We start from the raw sequence: 21,779 nt of genomic DNA, 5'->3' as shown, positions 1-21,779 counted from the left end.
AGTGGTTCTGACATGGTTATTAGGAGAGAGGCACAATCTGTTCCAAAGCTTCGGTGCCGGGTATGCACTTTTGACTGTGACTTATGAAATATTACCTCTGGTCTCGATTACGAAAGAATTTTTGGTCCTATTTATACGTAAAAGTTACAAATTTTATGGTGTATTTATTGATCAAATGACTTTTTGCCCTCATTTAAAATGCTTGCTTTTCTCTCTCTCTCCATATTAGTAGATGTATTTAATGTTTCACCATTTTTCATTTCCCACGTATGAGGGTATATTTGGAAAAACATTCAAAAACTGCAAAAATAAATAAAGATTTGATTGTTGTTTATTGTCTAATTGTACACTACAGGTGATGGGAGCATATTTTGAGAAACTTGGATCCACTTCTTTTGCTGTATATTCAATTGCAGTCACTGATGGACAAGAAAAAACTTGGTTTGTAAAACGAAGGTATAATGTTCACCTTTTTGAATTTTGATATCAAATAGGATCACTTAAAGATAAAACAAAATATTAGGATCACTTAAATAATCTATATCAAATCATTCTCTTCACTGCATTTTTTAGTTTAAACTGATTCTTGATAGAGAATAAATATGATAGAGTTTTAACTTTGTTTTGTTTCATATTTATATACGTGCTTTGGCATCACTGAATTTTTCATTTTATGATATTCAGATACAGGAACTTTGAGCGGTTGCATCGACATCTAAAAGATATTCCCAATTACACACTACATTTGCCTCCCAAAAGGATATTTTCGTCGAGCACAGAGGATGCTTTTGTACATCAGCGTTGTATTCAACTCGATAAATATCTCCATGTATGCACAATCATCTTTCTTAAACTCTTCAAAGAAATATTTCCTGCTACAACTTTTTCATTGCTATGTCGTTTTTAATTACGTCGTCTTTTTCAGGATCTTTTGTCAATAGCAAATGTTGCTGAACAACACGAAGTATGGGACTTCTTGAGTGTTTCCTCAAAGGTTTGCATCTGCTTGGTGTTTCTTAATCATAACATCGTATGTGTGACTATAATATCATTTCCATTAAAAGTAGGAAGAATGAAAATCTGACATACTTTTCCGCTTTTTTCCCCCATGAAGAATTACTCTTATGGAAAATCTTCTTCAATGATGAGGACCCTGGCAGGTAAATGGTTTTAACATTTTGGATTTTGATCATACTTTCAGTTTAAGTCTCAGGTTATAGATATTCTATTTCTATGCATGGTGACACACAAGTTGAGAGAGTTTCTATCGTTACTTATTGGTAAAATTCATTTCCTATCATAATGCTCAGTTTGTTTATACTGGCAGTCAATGTAGATGATGCCGTGGATGATATCGTACGACAGTTCAAAGGCGTTTCAGTTAGTTTGAAGCGAAATATTGTCACTGCATCATCCCCCAACGCTGAAGGTTCTTCTACGTCTATCCCTTGGAATATGGATGAAATGGATAGAAGTACTTCAAGGAAAAGTGCTGCAGACAGTGCTTTGAGCTCTGATAACGAGGAAGGTGAAAAAGAAGCCAATTACGGCCATGAGAGTATCGATAGAGAAGTAGCAGAAGAAAGTGCATGGCATTCTGACAATGAGTTGAGCTCGAAGGATTATCCACAAGGGGTAACCAACCATGGTAATGAGTCTAGTAACTTGGATCATGATAGAAAACATGATGATGTGATGGAAGCAAAAGTTGGAAAGGATGTTCCTGCTACAAATGTATCTCTAAGTCATGATAATCCGGAAGATCCGATTGGAGTGCCACCTGAGGTCTGTGCAGTCATTTGGGTTTGGTTTTTTTTTTTTTTTTTTCGTCGTTTTTCACATCATATTTTGATTGTTGACTGAGATATTTGGACAGTTACAAAAGTAATAGGTCCTGTGGTTCAATTTAATATTTTTTGTTTACTTTCGAAAACACTTTACTGATCTTCATAGTTTTAATTATTTTGCAGTGGACTCCACCTAATGTGAGTGTCCCTATTCTGAATTTGGTTGACAACATATTTCAGCTTAAGAAAAGAGGCTGGCTAAGGTATATTACTCTTTCTTCTGTATCTCCATTTCAGTCAAAGCTATTAAATAATGTCTTTATATTGTCTAGAACTTTTAATCTTATGCCAATTTACATATGCTTGTTTTGATGTTGACATATGTTGATTTCTTTTTTGGTCTAATTTGAAAAGAATAATCTACCATTTATTGTAGCTTTATGTTTTTTTCCAACTTGTGCATGCTAATATCCATAATCAAATTTCAATCTTTTGTAACTTGCACGAATTTTTGCTTCTTTTGGGATAAATGGATTTGATTAAGCAAAATATCAAGTGTTATTTATGATATTGTTTATTTCTTTTACAGGACCTAGAAGAGGCTAATGCTAGTTCATTTTTTGTTCATGCAGAAGACAGGTCTTTTGGATATCAAAACAGATATTACAGCTGGTGATGGAAGATGCTATCGATGATTTGCTCCTTAGCGAGATTCATTGGCTCCGGAGAGAAGAAACCATTGCCCAAGGAATTCGGTGGGTCCAAGATGTAAGGATTAAGCCAAAATTTCTCCGAGATATTTTTTGCCAACTCAGAATGATTTTTCCCCCATGTAATTTAGCAATATGACACACTGTTTAACTTGCTATCAATGTCTACCATTTTTTGCACACATTATTCACTTCTAATCAGTTCGCCATTATTTGTTTCACGTGAAATAACTACCTGCTAATTTGGCTTGTAATTGCTTGGTATTGTTTTCATCATTGTATGGAGCATGTAACTACTTGTTTGAAGTTTTCAAAATGTTTTTCCTATGGCCTGTCCTAATGCTTCATGTTTTCTATTTATGCTTGCAGATCCTCTGGCCTGGTGGCACATTTTTCTTAAGAGTTCAGACCCCTGAAGTGTTTATTGGTGGCGGTGCAATTGATCACAAACCTTTACAAACCATAAGTGAATCTAGTGGAAGGAGCATGCGCAAATCGCGATCAGGGTGTTTCGAGGAACAACTAGAAGCTGCTCGTAGAGCAAGTGATGTGAAGAAACTTCTCTTTGGTTAGTTCTATTTTATGTACAGTTCGTAATGATTCATTTGAAATAGATTATTCGTACGTTTTTGAAATTTATGATTTCTATTCTCTATCTTAGAATTTGGACTTAGGCCTGACTCAACCTCAAAAGCTAGCTCGTGCAATGAATGTTGCTTCACACTTATAATTATCCAATGTGGGACTCAACACACCCACTGATGCCCCGAATTAGACTTTTGAGCGTATAGTTTGCAAGACTGGATATCTGTAGGTGGCCCAATAGATATAGGATAGACTCTGATACCATCTTAGAAGTTGAGCTTAGAGTCTAACTCAACAACACAAAACCAACTTGTAAGATGATGACTGCTTTGTAAGGACTACTTAGATCATGTCTATAGTTGATGCGAGACTCTAAACACACCCTCTCAAGCTTAGGTCCGGGCATATGAAGCGTGGACTTATACGGGTGAGTTAATAGAGAACTCCACACCCTATCACTCTCAAGACTATAGATCTAAAGCGTAGACAAATGCTAGTGAAATAATAATCTTGGCATAATAACAAATCTAGGACAGTCTTTAATACCATCTTTGGTTTTGGCTCAAGACTTAGAGCCGGTCCATTTTTGTGGTCGTTCATTGCAGCCCATGAATTAGAGCTTCTCATTGCCTGCTCTTTTGGGCTCCCTCTGATTGGCCATCTCTTACAATTGGTAGCAGAGTGGATTGTTGTGTTAGTATTAGGGTTAGTGGATGGTGGTTAATGTTAGGCGTGCTCCACCCATTTGTTGATAACACCGTACACTCGGAAAGGCTTAGATATATATCATTTTATTTTATCTATTTAATAGTGGAGTTTTTTGGGGTCATAAGGAATTTCAATGTAAATTTCCAGAGTTAAAAAAGGCGAGTTAGTGGTTCCATTGCATATTAAATAACTACTCCTGTGAACTTCACATTCCTCCTAAAATTGGAGAATGAATTATTCAAAGACTCTTTAAAAGGCTTGAAAATATGAGACATTTGTTATCGGTTATCCTTTCTTAAAGAAGCCACATCCCCTCCACTATTTAAAGAGAGTCTAGTAAAGAATTGAAGCACTCAAATTCAATACAAGTGAGCAAGTGCAAGTGATCCCTTGTATATCATGATCTGTCTTGTGAAGTTGTGAGTGAGTGTTTATCATTCTTTGTCAAAGTAATCAGTTGTAGGGTGATACGTACTTCGGGTTTATTTTTCAAAGTTTCCACAAAATTTGTAATATTGTTTGGGGTAGTAAATACTTTTGTTGTAATGGTTTTGTGAATGTAGGAAAAATGAAACAAACTACATAAATTGTGTCTCATGGTGTTTCGTTGTGTTGTGTTTATACATTCCCATTGGCATATGCAATTTTTTCCATAGTGAACTTGGAGGTATGCAAAGAACACATCTGAATTTGAGGTTACATTATTTGATGATAAAGTAAATGTTACAATTTGACACAATACTATTCAAGATCTCTTAGTGTCACAAGGTGATCAGACTTCAGAGTAGAAGATCGGATACCATGAGTACAAGTGATTGGATTAGGATCTAAAGAAAGGTTTAGGAGCACAAATCCAATAACACTTGCTTCTAAGATGAAATACTCCTATAATATGATTAAACAAAATAAAAAATAAAAGACAATTCTATCCTTTCTCGAAACAAGCCACACCCCTCCACTATATAAAGGGAGTTTGTGAAATGTTGAAGTATCCAGCTCTAAGAGAAGTAGGCAAGTATGAATGAAAAAAACAAGATGTATGTAATTTGATTTACACTTCAATAAATAATTCCTCTTTGAAAATTATTTTTCACCTATAGTCTTATTGAACTAGGCAATTAGCAAAACTATTGAATTCAAAATTATTTAATGACACATTCAAACTATTAAAACTTATTTTAATAAAATATTATTATTGTCTTTAAAAAGGCATTGTTAGGTGGGCCAGTCCTAATTTTCCATATGGTATGTTTTACGGATTTGGATTGTCTGTAATAATAAATCCCATGCATTTAGGCAGTCAAAACATCGGTGACTGTCGAATTAAGATAGTATGGCCCAGATTTCAATTTCGATACTTTTTAGTTTAAAAAAATATCAAAATCTACTTGCTTTCAGCATTGTCCGATTTGGATCCAACGGTTACCGATATGCTGATTGCATGAATGCGTGAATTTGTGACCGCAGAAAATCAAATCCATGTTTTGCTTGTGTATTCACATTTTATAATCTGCTAAATAGATATTTTCTTGTGAACTTGATGCCATTTGCTGTGTTATGGTATTTTCATGTTGTTTGTGTTATATCTCTATAACCATGTGAAAGTTGAGGTGAACGGCATACAAAGTTCAAGGATTTGACACAATTTTTTCTCCATTTTTGTCAGACGGAGCTCCAGCAGCCTTGGTTAGATTAATCGGACAGAAGCAGTACAGACGTTGTGCCAGTGATATATATTACTTTAGTCAGGTTAAAATTCTTTCTCGTTGATTTATCGGTTAAATATGTCGTTGATTCCTACAAAATCATAATCGTTCAACTTTAGTCTATAAATTTTTATTCATTGTTAGTTTCAACATTTAGCAAAAACTACGTGTTTTAAGTCACTCAGGACAGACTAAAAACACACTTCCTCTATTATAGACAGACTAAAAATGAATAAATTTTATAGAGATTAAAGTTCAACGGTTGTAATTTTGTAGAGACTATGAACATCTTTTTCAGTAGATTTATTCATTTGGTGCACGATTGCTTTTTGTTTTGTCAACTTACTTTTCTTCTGAACTAATAATTATTTATATATTATGTTGTTGTAGTCTTCTATATGTGTGAAGCAACTTGCTTATGCAATCCTTGAACTTCTCCTCATATCCGTCTTCCCCGAATTACGCAATGTCGTCATGAGTGTTCATGAGAACATGCGTGTTCATCAACCTGTATAGACTGCATGAATTTCTTTCCAGTTGGTTGGAGTGGCCTGCTTATGTTCAAAATCAGTTCTTGAGATTAGGAAGAGAGTGTTTTTTGTGCTATACAAGAGCCATGATTGATGATTTTTTCTTCATTAGGGGGAAATTCTTTTGTAAACTTATAGATTTTGTACAGAAAGATTAATTCATTTTTGTATTGTGTGGCAGACTTGTGAAATGCTTCTAGTGAATATTTTTGTCAATCTTCATTGCTTTAATGATTTAGTTGAAATGAGATCATTTTCTTTTGAAATGATTCACTTATTTGTTGATTGATTGATTCAAGATAATATAACTACAATGATAGTTTTTTTTTTTTTTTTTTTTTTTTTTTTTTTTTTTTTTTTTTTTTTTTTTTTTTTTTTTTTTTTTTTTTTTTTTTTTTTTTTTTTTTTTTTTTTTTTTTTTTTTTTTTTTTTTTTTTTTTTTTTTTTTTTTTTTTTTTTTTTTTTTTTTTTTTTTTTTTTTTTTTATAACTTTTTGGTTCTCAAGAGAATGATACCGAAGTTCGATTGGTAGGTAAGTAAAATCTGATCAAAAATTGTTTCAACAATAATTCGAACTTAAGTTATCTTGAAAAATTAGTTCTTAGCTAAATGTCATTAATTACTTGAGTTAAACTTTACATGATACACTACAAATCTTTTATTACTATCTATAAGACATAATCTTCTCCAAGAAAAAAATATATAAGCGTCTCTTTGGAGTCAAAATAAGATAGAGACGTGATATGATATATAGTATCATTGAATGAGATATAATAGAAACATGATAAATATTTGTCTTATCATGTAATTGTTGTATACATCATACTACATACGATAACATTCTTTCATTCTACCGTATATTTGGTATACACCTCATAGTAACTTGAATATATATAATATGAAAAGGAATCAAATTACATTAATATTATACTGTTCAATAATGTTTTAACTGTTGGATTGAAAGTTTATATAATATAGATTATTTATGTAAAAGTTTGCACAAATCTAAAATCATTTTATTGATGATTGAAACTCATAAAAGTTAACGATGTTTAATAAAAAACACATAAGACATTAGCTTTGATATATTTTAATAACATATCAAAAGATTTTAGATTTTTTTTTAATAGTTAGACGATTTATATGATATAAACTTTCAATTCAGCGATGAATATTATAAAATTTGTATCGGTTAAAATGTTATTGTAGAATAAAATATTACATTGGTGTAATTTGATTTCTTCCCTCTTTATATATATTTGTATCATATTTAAATGAAAAGATAACCTATGTGGAATAATTACATTTTTTTGCATGTTAACTTGTTATATTTTTTAATTTAAAAAAAAATACTAAAACTTAAATAAGTAAATAATTTTGTATAATTAAAAAATATTGACATTAGTAAATAAATAATTTAAAAAGATTATAAGAGTAACTAAATAATTCTATTATATATGTTTACCTAAGCTTTATATATATATATATATATATATATATATAATATGTAGAAGATTTTATTTCATAATCCTAAATTTATTCTTACTCTCATATTTTAATAAAAATTTCAATTTTATTTTTTTTAAAAGAAAAAAAAGTTAAATTTTAAGTTTTTGTATATGTTTGTGTTATAGAAAATTTAGAAATTTTTTTCGAAAAACAAATGTATTCCAAAAACTTAAAAAAAAATTTCCATAACACAAAATTTGAATTTTTTAGAAACATTTGTGGTTCAAGTTTTTCCAGAAACACATTGGTATTTTTTGGTATATAAATTCTAAAATACATTTGAGCATTTATGTTTCACGATATATAAATGTGTTTCAAAAAACATGAAAAAAAATTTACTACAGAAAGTTTAAATTTTTTAAAACACATTTATGTATCGAAAATTTTTTTTAAAATTTTTTTGTACACAGTTTTTCAATATACAAAATTCGATTTTCTAAAACACATTTATCTCTTGAAAAATATGAAAAACGTTTTTGGCTACACAGTTCAAAATTTTCTGAAAGAAAGTGTTTTGAAAATTTCTTTTGTTAATTTTTTGAAATTTAAATTGAATCTAATGGGGTTAATTTTTTATTTTTAAATGAAAAGGGTAGGTAGTTTTCACTAGTTTGCATAACATGTGAAGATTACAAAACTATCATTCTAAGAAAATTATATATAATTTGTTAAAATATTGAAATTAATATTCATATATTTATAATTTTTAATAATAAATATATATTTTTTCTAATATTCTAATGTTAATTGATTTTCAATTTTTTAAATTGTATAAAATGAAAAAAATTATCCTTCAATAAAAGCTTATATGTTTTTAAAAATCAACTATTATTATTTAATCTTTTTATTTGATTTCAAATTCTATTTCTTTTTTTGGATTTTAATCTATATTTATATTTTATGAGGATAAATTAATAAATTATTTTTTTTTATCTTAATTTCTAACTCAATTCATATTTAAAATAAAATTTTTTACTACCAAAATATAATTAAATAAAATTCAAAAGTAATTTATCATATCTTGATAGCTTATCCTATTGTATTTCTCTTATTCTGACTATCATACAAATAATAAGTTTTCAATAAAAAAAAAAAGAAAAGAGTTAAAGTTTTTTTATTCATGTCATGTCATAGGAAAATCTCTTCATCTTTTTAGTCTGTTTTTGAGGAAAAGAAATGTAATTTTTTTTAGACATGTTCTTTTTATACTGTGATCTTGTCTATTTTAGATTTATTTTAGATTAATATACCAACCCTTCGATAATTTTGTATATAAAAAAATGTCATCTCATACCAAATTTTAACATTTTCCAATTTTAATAATAATATTAATATAAAAGATTTAATAATTTAAATTTGAAATCAGAATCTCTATCAAAATTTAATTAAAAGGATATAAATGGCCATTAAGTCCAAATCTCAATATAAAATTAATTAAATAGTGAGAAAATAACCTTTCTATTACATTGGGCATCATCCCCTAAAAAACATAATGATATTGGTAATTAAAAACCTAATGCAGCAAAAAAATAAAATAGTCCCATTTTTGGTATTGTGGATTAGCAAATTTCAGTACAATATATTTCAAAAAAATTGATTAATGTAATTCATTTAAACTTAAAAGATTGTCTTTAATTTATTTCAAATTTAGGATAATAAATATGATAATTTTGAATTTTAATCTATCTATAGCACATCTATAATCAGTTTAATCTAATGCATGCTACAGTATCTAACTTTATTTTTATTTTTATTTTGGATATTGATTATTCGATTTTAATTGAGAGATGCGGTGATTCTTGAGATTTTGGGTGTCTTCACATAAAAGTTAAAGATTAAATAAACATCGTAAAAGTTCAAACCAAAATAGATTTATAGCAAAATAGCTATTCATGTATGATGCATATATTAATTCGAACATGTACTAATAACATTCAATAACGCTCATATATTAATGATTGAATATCATTAATAATTTGTTTATAATCAAGATTTTAAAAAAAAAAAAATTATTTTCAATTGAAATCAAGGCAATTTAATCTATTTAGTGACATTGTAGATCACAAATAAGATTTTAACAATTTCAATTTAAAAAAAAACTCATCTCAACAACTATAACAGTAACACAAATAGTTAATATTATTCTATAAGTTATGCATACATTAGAAAAATAATGAAATGTTTTAAGAGAATTCATAATCATAAAACTTGATTAATTTGATTCAATTGCTAAAATATCTTTGATAACTTTTAATTCTTCAAATAGTTTCACTATCAAGAACATAAGAATTATCATGTTTCAAATAGGTTTCAAAAATTTTGTAATGTAATTTCAAATTTTTATTAGAGAATAACTTAAATATTTCAATGTTAATTAAAAATCCAAAAACCCTTCGTACTTGTATTACTCGAATTAAGTGAGCCAATTGTTTGAACTACAAGATATATATTTTTTCTTTAGAATTTCTTTTTAAGAATGTTTGAAATTTAGATTGAAGCATTATAGTAGAAAAAAACACAAAAATCCCAATCTAAATTTGCACACGAACAAATATTATACCATAAGATAATTTTGACCAAAAATAGATAACAAAATAATTTTTTTATTTTAACTATTTTAATATAGTAATATATATTTTTATTAAATACATTAACCTAAAAAATAGTATAGTAAATGTATATATAGTAATTAGTAAAAATAAAATTATGTCCCTAAAAATTTGAAGCTATATGTGAATCACACCTTTCACACACCTTCGGAAATAACACAACTCCAACTATTTTACACTTATACATGTCAAAAAATTTATGAACTATCTATATTATCTATCAATATATATATATATATATATATATATATATATATATATATATATATATATATATATATATATATATTCCAAACATTTATAAAAACAGAAGTAGAAGTTTCATATAAAATATAAACCCTCCTTAACACAAAAGACAAATAAAATTTTAAAGGCCCAACAGACACAAATCTCTGTTGAAGTATTTCTTGATGTTTTAATTTCAAGATGCGAGGACCACAATACAACTTGCTATGCCCAATAAAAAAAGTTGCTATGTTAAATCTTCTAAGATCATATTTAGGTATGCAAATCTACACATAAAATAAATTAAAAAATAAATGAATAAAACTAGAATAATTTATTATAATTTTTAAACTCCACCGAATACAAATCCTTCTTATCAAAATCAAATGCAAAAAGCAAGTAAAATGAAAAGATAATTTACCAAAATAGGATGGAACACGAGAGGAAAACTCAATATTTTATAATAGATTTTATAATTTAAAAATAGAAAAATTTAGTGTAAAGAGCAATAAACTGACAAAATTATTTGAATCTTAAATATTGAAAAATGTAATGAGAATAAAATTTACGAACTAGATAATACATATATAAGCAACTAACTTCATTGATTCATGTTATTTGTTCGAATATATGATCTATTAATGAGAAGAAGGTACAGTCGAAAAAAGAGAAGACAAAAATAGCAAGAAAAGTAAAAATACAGAAAAGTGATTAGAATTTAATATTATATATGCATTATCTGTTTTTTCTAAACTCATTTTCGTGTTTTTTCTTTCAAACTGAAATATATTATATATTTATCATTAATAAATAAAATATTTTTGTATTTTTTCACTTTTTTGAAACTACAACAAGAAATCGAAAAACAAAAAATATCTTTTATATTCTCTTATAAAATAGACTGCATTTCTCAAAATAGTTATACAAACTAGATTTATCAAACAATTTTTTTCTCTTTGATTTTTCAAACTAAAACTTATTTTAAAAAAACAGAAATCTAACAAACCCTTAAAAAGAATAATTGATATATTTAAATAAAATAAAATATTATGAAATTATTTAATTAATAATGTAAAATAAAAAATAAAAAAGATCTTAATTAAAAAAAAAATCAAATCAAAATATTAATTAAATGTAAACCTAATAGTAACCGGGATGGTGTATGAATGACTCGTGGTGACTCGTCCGAGTGATGGACTCGTTTTTAGCTTTAAAAATTAGGTCAAGTTGAGGTTTTTTTTTTGTCCAAGAATTTTTTTTTGTTTGACTAAAAAGAAGAGAAGGGTTGAGGAGAAGGTGAAGAAGAACAACCCCAACAACTAGATCTGAGTGTGTAACCAAAATTCCTTCAAACTTCTAAACTTTCAATCAAAGGGAACTCAATTATGCTTTGAATCTCTCTGACAATGCCACGCCCTAGTTTTCATAAGCTTATTCTCCCCATAACACTTCAATCTAGACAACTGGTATATAATTTTCTCTCTCCTTTTTTCATTCAATTGAAGTTTTTTTTTTTTTTTTTGGGTTTTGATTGTTGCAAGAATAGGTTTTTAGGGTTTTGCTACTTTTTTGTGCCCCTTTTTTGCTTTCACTTATAAACCCTGAAACCCTTTTTCACAAAGTTTTGATTTTTGTTTTTTGTTTTTTTTTTAAACCCTGTGATTGTGATCACCAGTTTGCTTATTTCTTTAGAGATTCTTCACAAAAAGGCAGTTTGTTTTTATTCAATTGAATTATGAATTCTATACCTTAATTCCTAGAGAATTGTTAAAATTTAATTCAGTGTTGTTTAGGTTTTTGTGATTTTTGAGTCCTAGAATTGAATTGGTTTGGTTAGTTTATGTCTTTCTTTTCATTGTGTATATGCATACATCCAATACAACTGTTGTGATTTTCCATGGCTCTATCTTTTCTAATTGAATGAGAAGTTGTTACCTGTACTTGAGTAAGACATGGATCATAACATAACTTGTGGCATAAGAATTGATCTTTTTATTGAGGACTAGCAATGTCTCTAGTCACTTGTTTTATGTGAAAGAGAAGAACTACATGGCATAGTAGCAAAGTTTTTTACTTCATATCAGCCGAAATTTGTTTTAATACTATGCCTATGCAAATTTTACTTTGAATTTTATTTCATGTATTTGCTAGGCACACTTTAAGAAACTCATTTTATTTGAACAAAAGATATTTACTTGATACAATCATATTAGAATATTATTTTTAATGTGGTTACAGATTCTCGCGCGTGTTAAGTATGAATTTTGGTTTGCAATTGCTTGTGTCGATATGCAAATTAGTCATGCTTTTAATGAATTTCCATCTTCAGCATGGTATTTAATATCGCATGTTGAATAATTAAAATGGTACGATACGATGTTTGGAGTGCTGTATGATTCAGATCTTATACATAATCACTTCATGGTCAAATCAAATAAAATTGCCAAGGAAAACCACAAAAAGTGTGTGATTATAAATTTTTTGTGAGTTTAAGTTGGGCTGGGTATATGACCTGGTTAAAAACAACGCACCTGGGAAAAAAAAGAATCCGCAAATCCTCGAACATCCCAAATCTGCGAACGGAAAACCTCTCTGCACAAGAAAACCTTTGATTGTGTGATCAATCATAAAACCAAATACCCTCTCTGCCTTGTGACTGTATCCTTTCTGCCTTGCACCAGAAACCATGTGTGTTTTGCGCAGTTCTTCTGCACTTTTAGTGTGATTTAAATACTCTATTAATTTTGTAGAATTTTACAATTCCATTCTATGATTTACTATTTTATTTCCTCTTTTCAATTATGAGTAAAATCTTGATTTTAACTAACTTGATCGTCAGTCTTTTATCGTCAGCATTTACTAATATGTTGACGCTCAATTCTATTTCTTTTTGCAGAGGATTCCAGATAATTTTCTGAGGAAATATGGCGCCCAGCTTTCGGCTATTGCTACCCTAACTGTTCCTGATGGTACCGTCTGGCGATTAGGGTTAAAAAAGGTCGACAACAGAATTTGGTTCGTCGATGGTTGGCAAGATTTTGTTCAACGCTACTCCATTGGTATCGGATACTTCTTAGTATTCATGTATGAAGGAAGTTCATCCTTCATCGTTCATATCTTCAATATGAGTACTTCTGAGTTAAACTATCAATCAGCCATGAGAAGCCGTAACGAAGGGCCCTGCTATCCAAATTATCATCACATTTTTGACGAAATGGAAGATGTTGATTCCTTCGACTTCTTGGATTCGTCACCTTCAAACCTTACTCCTGGTGCATTGCAAGACAAGGTTTTTGCTGGATCTATAGATCAGCTGTCACAGGGAAAGAATCACACTCCATCGTTGCAGAATTTGTTTAACGGCGGGTCGAAACTCAACCGCGTTAACTGGGGAGATATCGGCGGCGCTCTTTCTTCTAAAAGTCCCAATCAGTCAACCAGAGATATTGGTGTTCAGTTTAATGCTGTTGAGTTTAAAAAGTCTACTGAAGAACTGAAATTGCGCTATCCTAATGAGGAAGGGGTGAATAATAATAGTAGTAATAAACCTGCGAGAAAGAAGCGGAAATCAGAACTGAGTAAGCCCTTTTAACTAAGTTTTTTTTCTATTGTTTGATAATCTAATAAAGTAATTTTTCTCATCAATATTATTTGTGGAACTGTAGAAGATGCTCAGGAACCCTCGGGTGACAATGAAGATGAAGCGGAAATGCGCTATCGATTCTACGAAAGTGCATCTGCTAGAAAAAGAACTGTGACAGCAGAAGAAAGAGAAAGGGCGATTAATGATGCAAAAGCGTTTGAACCATCTAATCCTTTCTGTCGAGTTGTCCTGCGACCCTCCTATTTATATAGGGGATGCATAATGGTAAGAAGTTGAATTCAATTTTTTTATTGAGATTAATTTTGATATGCTGTCAATGTAAAAATTTTACACTATCATCAAATCACAACCATTCGTAACGACAACTTTAAAAGTAGTTATGATTAAAGTCAAATATTTTAATGATCTGACGGTTATAAATGATTGACAGTATAAAATGTCTTTACAATGGACAATGTATATGAATTAAATTTGTCTTTTTCGACCTGTTGTATTGTGTACTTAGCCTGTGTTTCCCTTTTGTTTCCAGTATTTGCCATCCTGCTTTGCCGAAAAGAATCTGAACGGTGTTTCAGGATTCATTAAACTTCAAACCCCCGATGGAAGACAGTGGCCTGTTCGCTGCCTTTATAGAGGCGGCCGAGCTAAGTTAAGCCAAGGATGGTATGAATTTACATTAGAGAACAATTTAGGCGAAGGTGATGTTTGCGTTTTCGAGCTGCTTAGAACCAGAGATGTGGTGCTGCAAGTTACTTTATTCCGCGTAGCTGAGGATGAATCAGGGTTATTCAACCCTTCGATGCAGCCGAACCAAAACGTGAGCCATGCAAAACTGTTGAACCCTCACTTGCAGCACCGTATCAGCACAACCAAATCTGTTAAAAATTAGAAAGGAGAGTTATAACTCCTTGATAGACAAAAACTTTGGCAAGTAGCTCTTACTTCTCTGAGTGATCCTTTCATCTCTGGTTTATTCAGTTTGGAACTTTGATGCTTTTCCATGTCCATACACATTTGAACTTAGTTTTATGGTTGGTAGTTTTTTTTATATGGGTATTTTTGTTTTGACTTGGGTTGTAAATAGACAGTTCAATCTATTTTTAGTCGAAACGCTTATCTTGGCTTTAACTCTTTTTTTTTTTTTTAATTACATTTTGAAGTTATATTTATTTGTAGCTTCATCTGCATGAATATAATGATTCAGTTACTGTGTGTTTTTATGATCGCTGAAAATGAGTTTTTATATGATTATAATTTTTTTATATAAAGCAACATTGATGATTGCTTTATTCATTGTTTAAATGTATAGTTTAATATTATATTTTGGGATCCATCTGTAGGTTGACGCTGGTTTCGCATTTCATATGTACAAATATACGATTTTATTTTTAAATCAACATTGTTTTCTGATACAAAGCTATTTTGATATATAATGTTTTGTGAATTTATTGAAGGTTTATAAGACTTCTCATACATAGGCGGTCCCAAGAAATGTACTTGTGTACAAATGTGATGGTACAATAATTTTGTAACAATGCCACAAAAGCACTTATTGCATATATGATCACCATCATCATTAATAGTTAGTGGCCACGTACAGCTTTGAGCATATAGAATTTTAATTAATGAATGTTATTTTTAGTGTTCTAATAATTTAGAATAGAATAAATATTGAATCTGTGTTAGTGTCGGAAATAATTTAGAATAAAATTGAGATCATTGTCAAATTTATAGTAAAATCATTATAATGAGCTTTTTTTACTGCACATAACCAAATAATAGTTCAGCTCAAACGTCTTCTAAAATGATTGTTTTTGTTTGTGATATAACAAATTGAATTTTTATTTAGCATTGGAAATGACTTGAAATTATGTTATAGTCATCTTAAAATTTATCTAAAACATGAAAATTTTATGATCTTGAAAATCATTTTTCTAATGTATGCATATAATTTACAACATAATATTAACTATTGCTATTAGTATTTACTATTAAAAAAACTATTCTTAATATTGTATTTTTTTAATAGATATTTTGTTATTATTGTAAATGATAAAAGAAGGTTTTATAAGCAGAATTTATTAAAATTTCCATGATGTAAATTTAACAGTTTTGTTTTATCAAAAATAATTTTTTAAAGAATTTTGATCACTGAATAAATTATTTATGATTTTGTAAAGAAAAATGCAAGGATTATAATACTCAAATATTTAAATGAGTGAACAGACAAATTAGTCTTCAAATTGTAAGCGTCAGTTAAATTAATTTCTAAAATTGTAAATTGACAAATACATCTTTAAAATTGTAAAATATTAATCAAAATAATTCATATTTAAATTCTTATCATTAAAGACTATTATGTGGCATATTAATTGAATATAAGACCCTTCTATATTAATCTGATATCAATGTCATCACAATAAGAATTAATTTTCTGATAAAATTTTAATCTTTCATCGACTAATTTGTCAATAATTAATCCATGTACAATTACAATTATGCACAAATATGTCTTTGAAATGATAAAATTTCATTGATAAATTTGTCTATGTAGAGATAGCATTTATGAAGACTTACTATTGATAAGTCGCATATTCAGTTATAATGTCATATTAAAATATTTATGTTAAATAAGTTTTTGGTCCTTATAAATATATCATATTTCATTTTTAGTCATTCTAAAAAATTTCTTTAAATAATAGTTCCTCAAATATTCTCTAACAACAATTTTGGTCCCTACTTTTAAAGCTATTCATGTATATCATTCAAATCTTTAAATAATTTTTTTCAAACATATATAAAACATTACAAGAATCTCCCATACAAAAATTTAAATTTCTTTAACAAAAAATGAATTAAAAATGAACTTTTAAACATTAAAAACTTAAAAAATTATATTTAATTCATGAAAAAATTCTAAAAAATATATCAAACTTTATAAAAGGTTGTACACTTTTCTATAAGAGTACCTTTTATCTCCATTATATTTCTAAAATATCACAACTTAGTCCAAAATGTGTACAAATAGTTGGACTAAAATTACAATTAAGCCTAAATAGAATATATGGGTAATTCGATTATCCGTCAATTAACGAGGAGGAGGCGAGTAGTGAGGTAGGTATCCGTGCCCGAGGATACTCATATCCGCAATAAATATATACATAATTGCCTTCATATTTACATTTAGTTTAAATAATAAATCTTAAAATTGTCTCTCAGTCTCAAACTCACAACAGAAGTCGTCTCTTTTACACCCATTTTCATAAACTAACAAAAAAAATGATAAAATAAAGAAATTTTTACCCATACTCCCATATTTATACTATTATCCCACATTTTAATAAAAATCCAATTTTACCTTTTTATTTATCTTTTTCTAAAAAAACTAAAATTTTATGTTTTGTGATATAGGTTTGTGTTTTGGAAAACTTAAAAAAATATTTCCAAAATACAAATGTGTTCGAAAAACTTAAAAGTAATTTTGATAATATAAATTTCGAATTTTCTAAAACACATTTGTGTTTCAGAAAACTTTTAAAAAGTTTTTCAAAACATGAATGTGTTCCTAAAAACTTCAAAAAAGTTTTTTTCGATACACAAAATTCAAAATTTTTTGAAAGACGTTTGTGTTTCAGAAAACTTAAAAATCTTTTTTCAGAACATGAATGTATTTCAGAAAACTTAAAAAAAGTTTTAAAACTTAGTGTCTCTTTTTATTTTGTAGTGACAAAGATTGATTTAAAAAAATTTATTACAATTAAAAACTAGTTAAAAATAAAATAATTTATATAAAACTGAGTTGAATATTAAATCCAAGACTAAAATCAATTTTAGAGATAAAAACTACAAATTTTAATATCAAATTAAAAATTAAAATCAATTCTAATTGTTGGAATGACTTAAACAATACTAACTTTGTTAGAGTGATGATTTTCAATAATTACACGAGTTGAAACTTAAAATCTCCCTTTTACATATGTGAAGTTTTAAATAGTATTTACTCCATTTACACTACTAGATTTGAGCCAAAATTATCAAAATAAATTTGTAGTCAGAAAAATAAAATAAAAATAGTTTAAATTTGGCAGTTGGCAAGGTGATTGGGTTGTAATGAGTTTAGATGGACAGTATCCAAGTAAAGTTGTAGGCCACTTATAATATAATATAATGAATAAGCTATCACATTCTCTTATTTTTTCAACCAATCATACTCTTCTTACCTTATCCTTTTCTCCCTTTTAATCCAAATATACAAAACACTCTCTTACCACACACATTTCAGCAGGTTCACTCATAACACTACCTTCTATTCATTTCCTTATATTTTTTCATATCAATTCATTTTTCTAAACTTTTTTCATTTCAGATAATAATAATACTAATAATGGCCACAGCCTCAGCTACAATTCCATCTACAATCACTGTTGTAGGAAGCTCCATTGTCACCAAATCATCAAGGAATAAGAAAAGCAATGTGAAGTTCATCAATGGTCTCAGTTCTTTCAATGGATTGAAAGCTCAGAACACTGTTACATCACTAGGACTTCCACTTTGCACTGAACAAGCCTTTGCAAAAGTGATGATGTCATTGAAATATCCATCAAAAGGAGGAAGAAGAAGTGGAGGAGGTGGTGCTGTTTCTTCAACATGTAATGCTGCTGGTGAGATTTTTCAGATTGCAGCTATTATCAATGGACTTACTCTTGTTGGTGTTGCTGTTGGATTTGTTCTTCTTCGAATTGAAGCTGCTGTGGAAGAAGCTGAGTAAGAAAACATGAATTTTTACATATATGTAATCATGTAATATGTAACTTTGTTGTTATATCACAAAATTAAACAACTTGTGTATCTTTTGTTTGATTCTTGATGTGATCATGTAGAATTCAATTGTTCTAATTGGAGGTGTTTTGAATAGTGTACTTCTTTTATTTTTATTTTGAGTAAGAGAATTGTACACAATGTTGTCTTGTTTTTTACTTCAAAATTGGTTGGAAATTGGAATTTTTTTTAATTTTTATAAATAAAGAAGTTTAGGTGAAATTTGGTTCCGAGTAATCATCATAGTCAAGACAGAACTTAAGTTTAGATAACACTAGTAAAAGAAGTTGAATCCACGGGTCGCGTCCTAGTGGAGTATGACTCAACTCCTTAGCAACTAGACGGACGTTTTAAAGGTTAATTAGGTGTGATATCTTTGTTTAATAATATTGAAATTAGTATGTAAAAATAAAATTTAATCCCTTTTGGAAGATTTGAAGATTAACATATTCACACGTAGCTTCAATAAGAAATCCATTAGAATTGGCATTGTAAATTTGTAATTATTATGAAACAGCTAAGTTTTCTTTTGCATCTATGTTACAATCAGTCTACTTTCGTAGACACTGTCACAGTTGGTCGAAGTCGTTATCAATCATTGTGTTTTTGTGTGTGTGTTTACATTATCAATTAATCAATAAGTGTGTATAATTTCATTGTGATGTCTTCTAAGGGACTCTAATAAATAAATTCTAGAATTTGCATGAAAATTACAAGAATGGAAAATGATATAAAGGAAATTATCTCAAAGTGATGTGTTAGGTTCATGTTTTTAGAGAATCAAGTTGCTGATTTGTTAGCATGTTTCAATTTAGATTTAAATATTAAGGTTGTGTTTACTTTGTAAAATCATTTTTTATTTTTATTTTTTAAAATGTGTGTTCATTTTACACTGATAAGAGACTATTGAAATAAATCATTATCATAGAAAAATAATTAAATACTAATTAATAAAAATATTAAAAATAATAAAGATAATTTTTTAACATTGACATTATTTTTTTAAATATAGGTAGTTTTCTAAAGTCTCGTATTGTTAACAACTAAAATTAATACAGTGCATACATGGCTCCCTACGGCGTACATATTGTTTGCCATAAACATGCAGGCCCAGAGAAATAAGAAGACAATTGCTACATAGAAACCACCTTTACTTCTTTCTTCCCTCCCTTTTCCAAAACTAAATTAGGAAAATCTATTCATTCTTTTTATTTTGATAGAAAAAAGATGATAAATATTATTATAATTAATTCATTTAATTGTGAGATGATTTAAACTCAAGACAAGATATTTAATATAATAATATCGACAGTTTAATTAGAACTTAAGGAGTATAATCTATAATTTAAGTTCATTTTTTTTTTTGTTGAATTTATTTATTTTTTATTTTAACTATTTGATTTTTAAGAGAAAGAGTTTCTGCAAATCTAAAATTTGATCAAGGAGTAAGTAAAATTTAAACAATAATTATTACAATAATTAATCTTTAGTAGAAGGTTATTATTTATTAACCATTTTAACTCAATCACAAATTTTTTTTTGATACAATTATTTGTAAAATTTTAATATCTAAAATATAGATTATTGTATTCTAAAAATTTATTTTCATAATGCATAATGATATGTTTCAAAGTTTACATTTTTTTCTCTTGGTTATAATTTATTTATTTATTTTATTAATTCTTTTTACTTTTTTAAGTGTTTCATTAATATTTAAAAAAACAAATAACAAAAATAAAATAAAAGCCATTGACCCCCATGGCCCACTCCTCCTCCTTTTCTTCTGCACTATACCATTCTTCCTTCCCACCCCCTTCTATTTTCTTCTTTTCAATTGAAGATATTACCTATAAAACATACACTTCTGACTTATGAGAAAAATTCTACATTCTCTAAAAAAGATTGTCATATTTCTTACACATGCACTTGGGTAGAATTGAAGTTAGCGTTAGTTCATTAAGAAAGTAGAAGAATATGCACCTTCACGTTTCTCATGGAGGTTTCTTGAACTATGTACATACCTCACAAGTCAATGAAGGCATTATTTTTTAGTTTAGAGTAGATAATTGAGGATTATTATAGCTCTCCGTGATTAGCAAAGTTCTAGAGTAATCTTCTAAAATCTAAATAGTATTGTTAAAATACTAAAATTTATTAATCATTGTCTTGTCCACTTTTAAGAGTTATTGAAGAATTTTTTTTTTTGTTGATTTTTCATAATAGTAAATAGACGAAGATCATTGTTGTTGAAAATTATATACTTAAATATTTTTAGAAGATCTTAAAATTAGATTTATATTTAAATATATTTTAAATTTAAAATAGATACCATTAAAATATATAATTTATATTTTCGTTTAGAATATTTTTGAGATTTGTTAGGTCTTTTTATTTTCTTATTTTAATGATGTTTTAGAAATATGTATTTAGGATATGATATAGAAATATGTTATTGTATAGCAATTTAATTCTATACGTAGAATGATAAATAAAAGTTTATACTATATATTTCACGCAAAAGGAAGAAATTTATTCATACAAAATATATCACATATAATTTTGTTTATGCAAAAACAAGCACAAAAAAAAAAAAAATCCATCAATTATCACATATTTTATTTTGCTTTAATTTTTTTAGACAAATATTAATTATTAGTATATATTACATTATTATCTAGAGTTTGAACGGTAAACTCCTTCTCAAATTCGTTTGAATGTTTGAGCTCAATCACTTCAATCACTTTGAACATCTTTAGCTAAAGTACTTTAGTATTGAAGGGATTAGATTGAAAATGAAATTAAGAATTTATGTCATTGACATAAAATCAAAATATTATTTTTTTACAAAATAATGATATTTGGAAATCAATGCTACAATCTCGTAGTTGTTAATAATAGTAATTGGGTACTGCACCTAGTTGCATGTAGAGTTGTCAAATAGACGGGTCCAACCTACTATGACTCAAAGGATCCAATTATGTGAAGAGG

The 21,779-nt window shown here is 28.0% G+C and overlaps 3 protein-coding genes across 3 annotated transcripts in view; all 3 read left to right on the top strand.

Annotated features, from left to right (window-relative positions):
• Nucleotides 1-6,315, top strand: part of LOC101488311 (uncharacterized) — a 9,755-nt gene extending 3,440 nt beyond the window's left edge. The window contains exons 6-16 of the mRNA XM_027333443.2: nucleotides 3-60; nucleotides 356-456; nucleotides 685-829; nucleotides 926-994; nucleotides 1,115-1,160; nucleotides 1,328-1,785; nucleotides 1,971-2,050; nucleotides 2,420-2,555; nucleotides 2,867-3,065; nucleotides 5,457-5,539; nucleotides 5,887-6,315. Coding sequence (XP_027189244.1) covers nucleotides 3-60; nucleotides 356-456; nucleotides 685-829; nucleotides 926-994; nucleotides 1,115-1,160; nucleotides 1,328-1,785; nucleotides 1,971-2,050; nucleotides 2,420-2,555; nucleotides 2,867-3,065; nucleotides 5,457-5,539; nucleotides 5,887-6,012 — 1,501 coding nt within the window. The 3' untranslated portion in view covers nucleotides 6,013-6,315. The remainder of the gene's footprint in view (nucleotides 1-2; nucleotides 61-355; nucleotides 457-684; nucleotides 830-925; nucleotides 995-1,114; nucleotides 1,161-1,327; nucleotides 1,786-1,970; nucleotides 2,051-2,419; nucleotides 2,556-2,866; nucleotides 3,066-5,456; nucleotides 5,540-5,886) is intronic.
• A 5,296-nt stretch (nucleotides 6,316-11,611) lies between these two features.
• On the top strand, nucleotides 11,612-15,198 carry LOC101488634 (B3 domain-containing transcription factor VRN1-like). The gene is made up of 4 exons (XM_004498120.3): nucleotides 11,612-11,835; nucleotides 13,266-13,947; nucleotides 14,035-14,237; nucleotides 14,503-15,198. The coding sequence occupies exons 1-4, from the start codon at nucleotides 11,776-11,778 to the stop codon at nucleotides 14,860-14,862; spliced, it is 1,305 nt and encodes a 434-aa protein (XP_004498177.1). The 5' UTR covers nucleotides 11,612-11,775; the 3' UTR covers nucleotides 14,863-15,198.
• Nucleotides 15,199-18,234: 3,036 nt separating this feature from the next.
• LOC101488973 (uncharacterized) lies at nucleotides 18,235-18,907 on the top strand. Its single transcript, XM_073368006.1, has one exon. It carries the CDS (start codon nucleotides 18,358-18,360, stop codon nucleotides 18,739-18,741), a length of 384 nt encoding a protein of 127 aa, XP_073224107.1. The 5' UTR covers nucleotides 18,235-18,357; the 3' UTR covers nucleotides 18,742-18,907.
• Nucleotides 18,908-21,779: the final 2,872 nt, after the last annotated feature.

The sequence above is a fragment of the Cicer arietinum genome, chromosome 4 (assembly GCF_000331145.2).
Source record: "Cicer arietinum cultivar CDC Frontier isolate Library 1 chromosome 4, Cicar.CDCFrontier_v2.0, whole genome shotgun sequence".
Taxonomy (NCBI): Eukaryota; Viridiplantae; Streptophyta; class Magnoliopsida; order Fabales; family Fabaceae; genus Cicer; species Cicer arietinum.
Note: the sequence above shows the minus strand (reverse complement) of the source record. Positions and strands in the feature narration are given on the sequence as shown.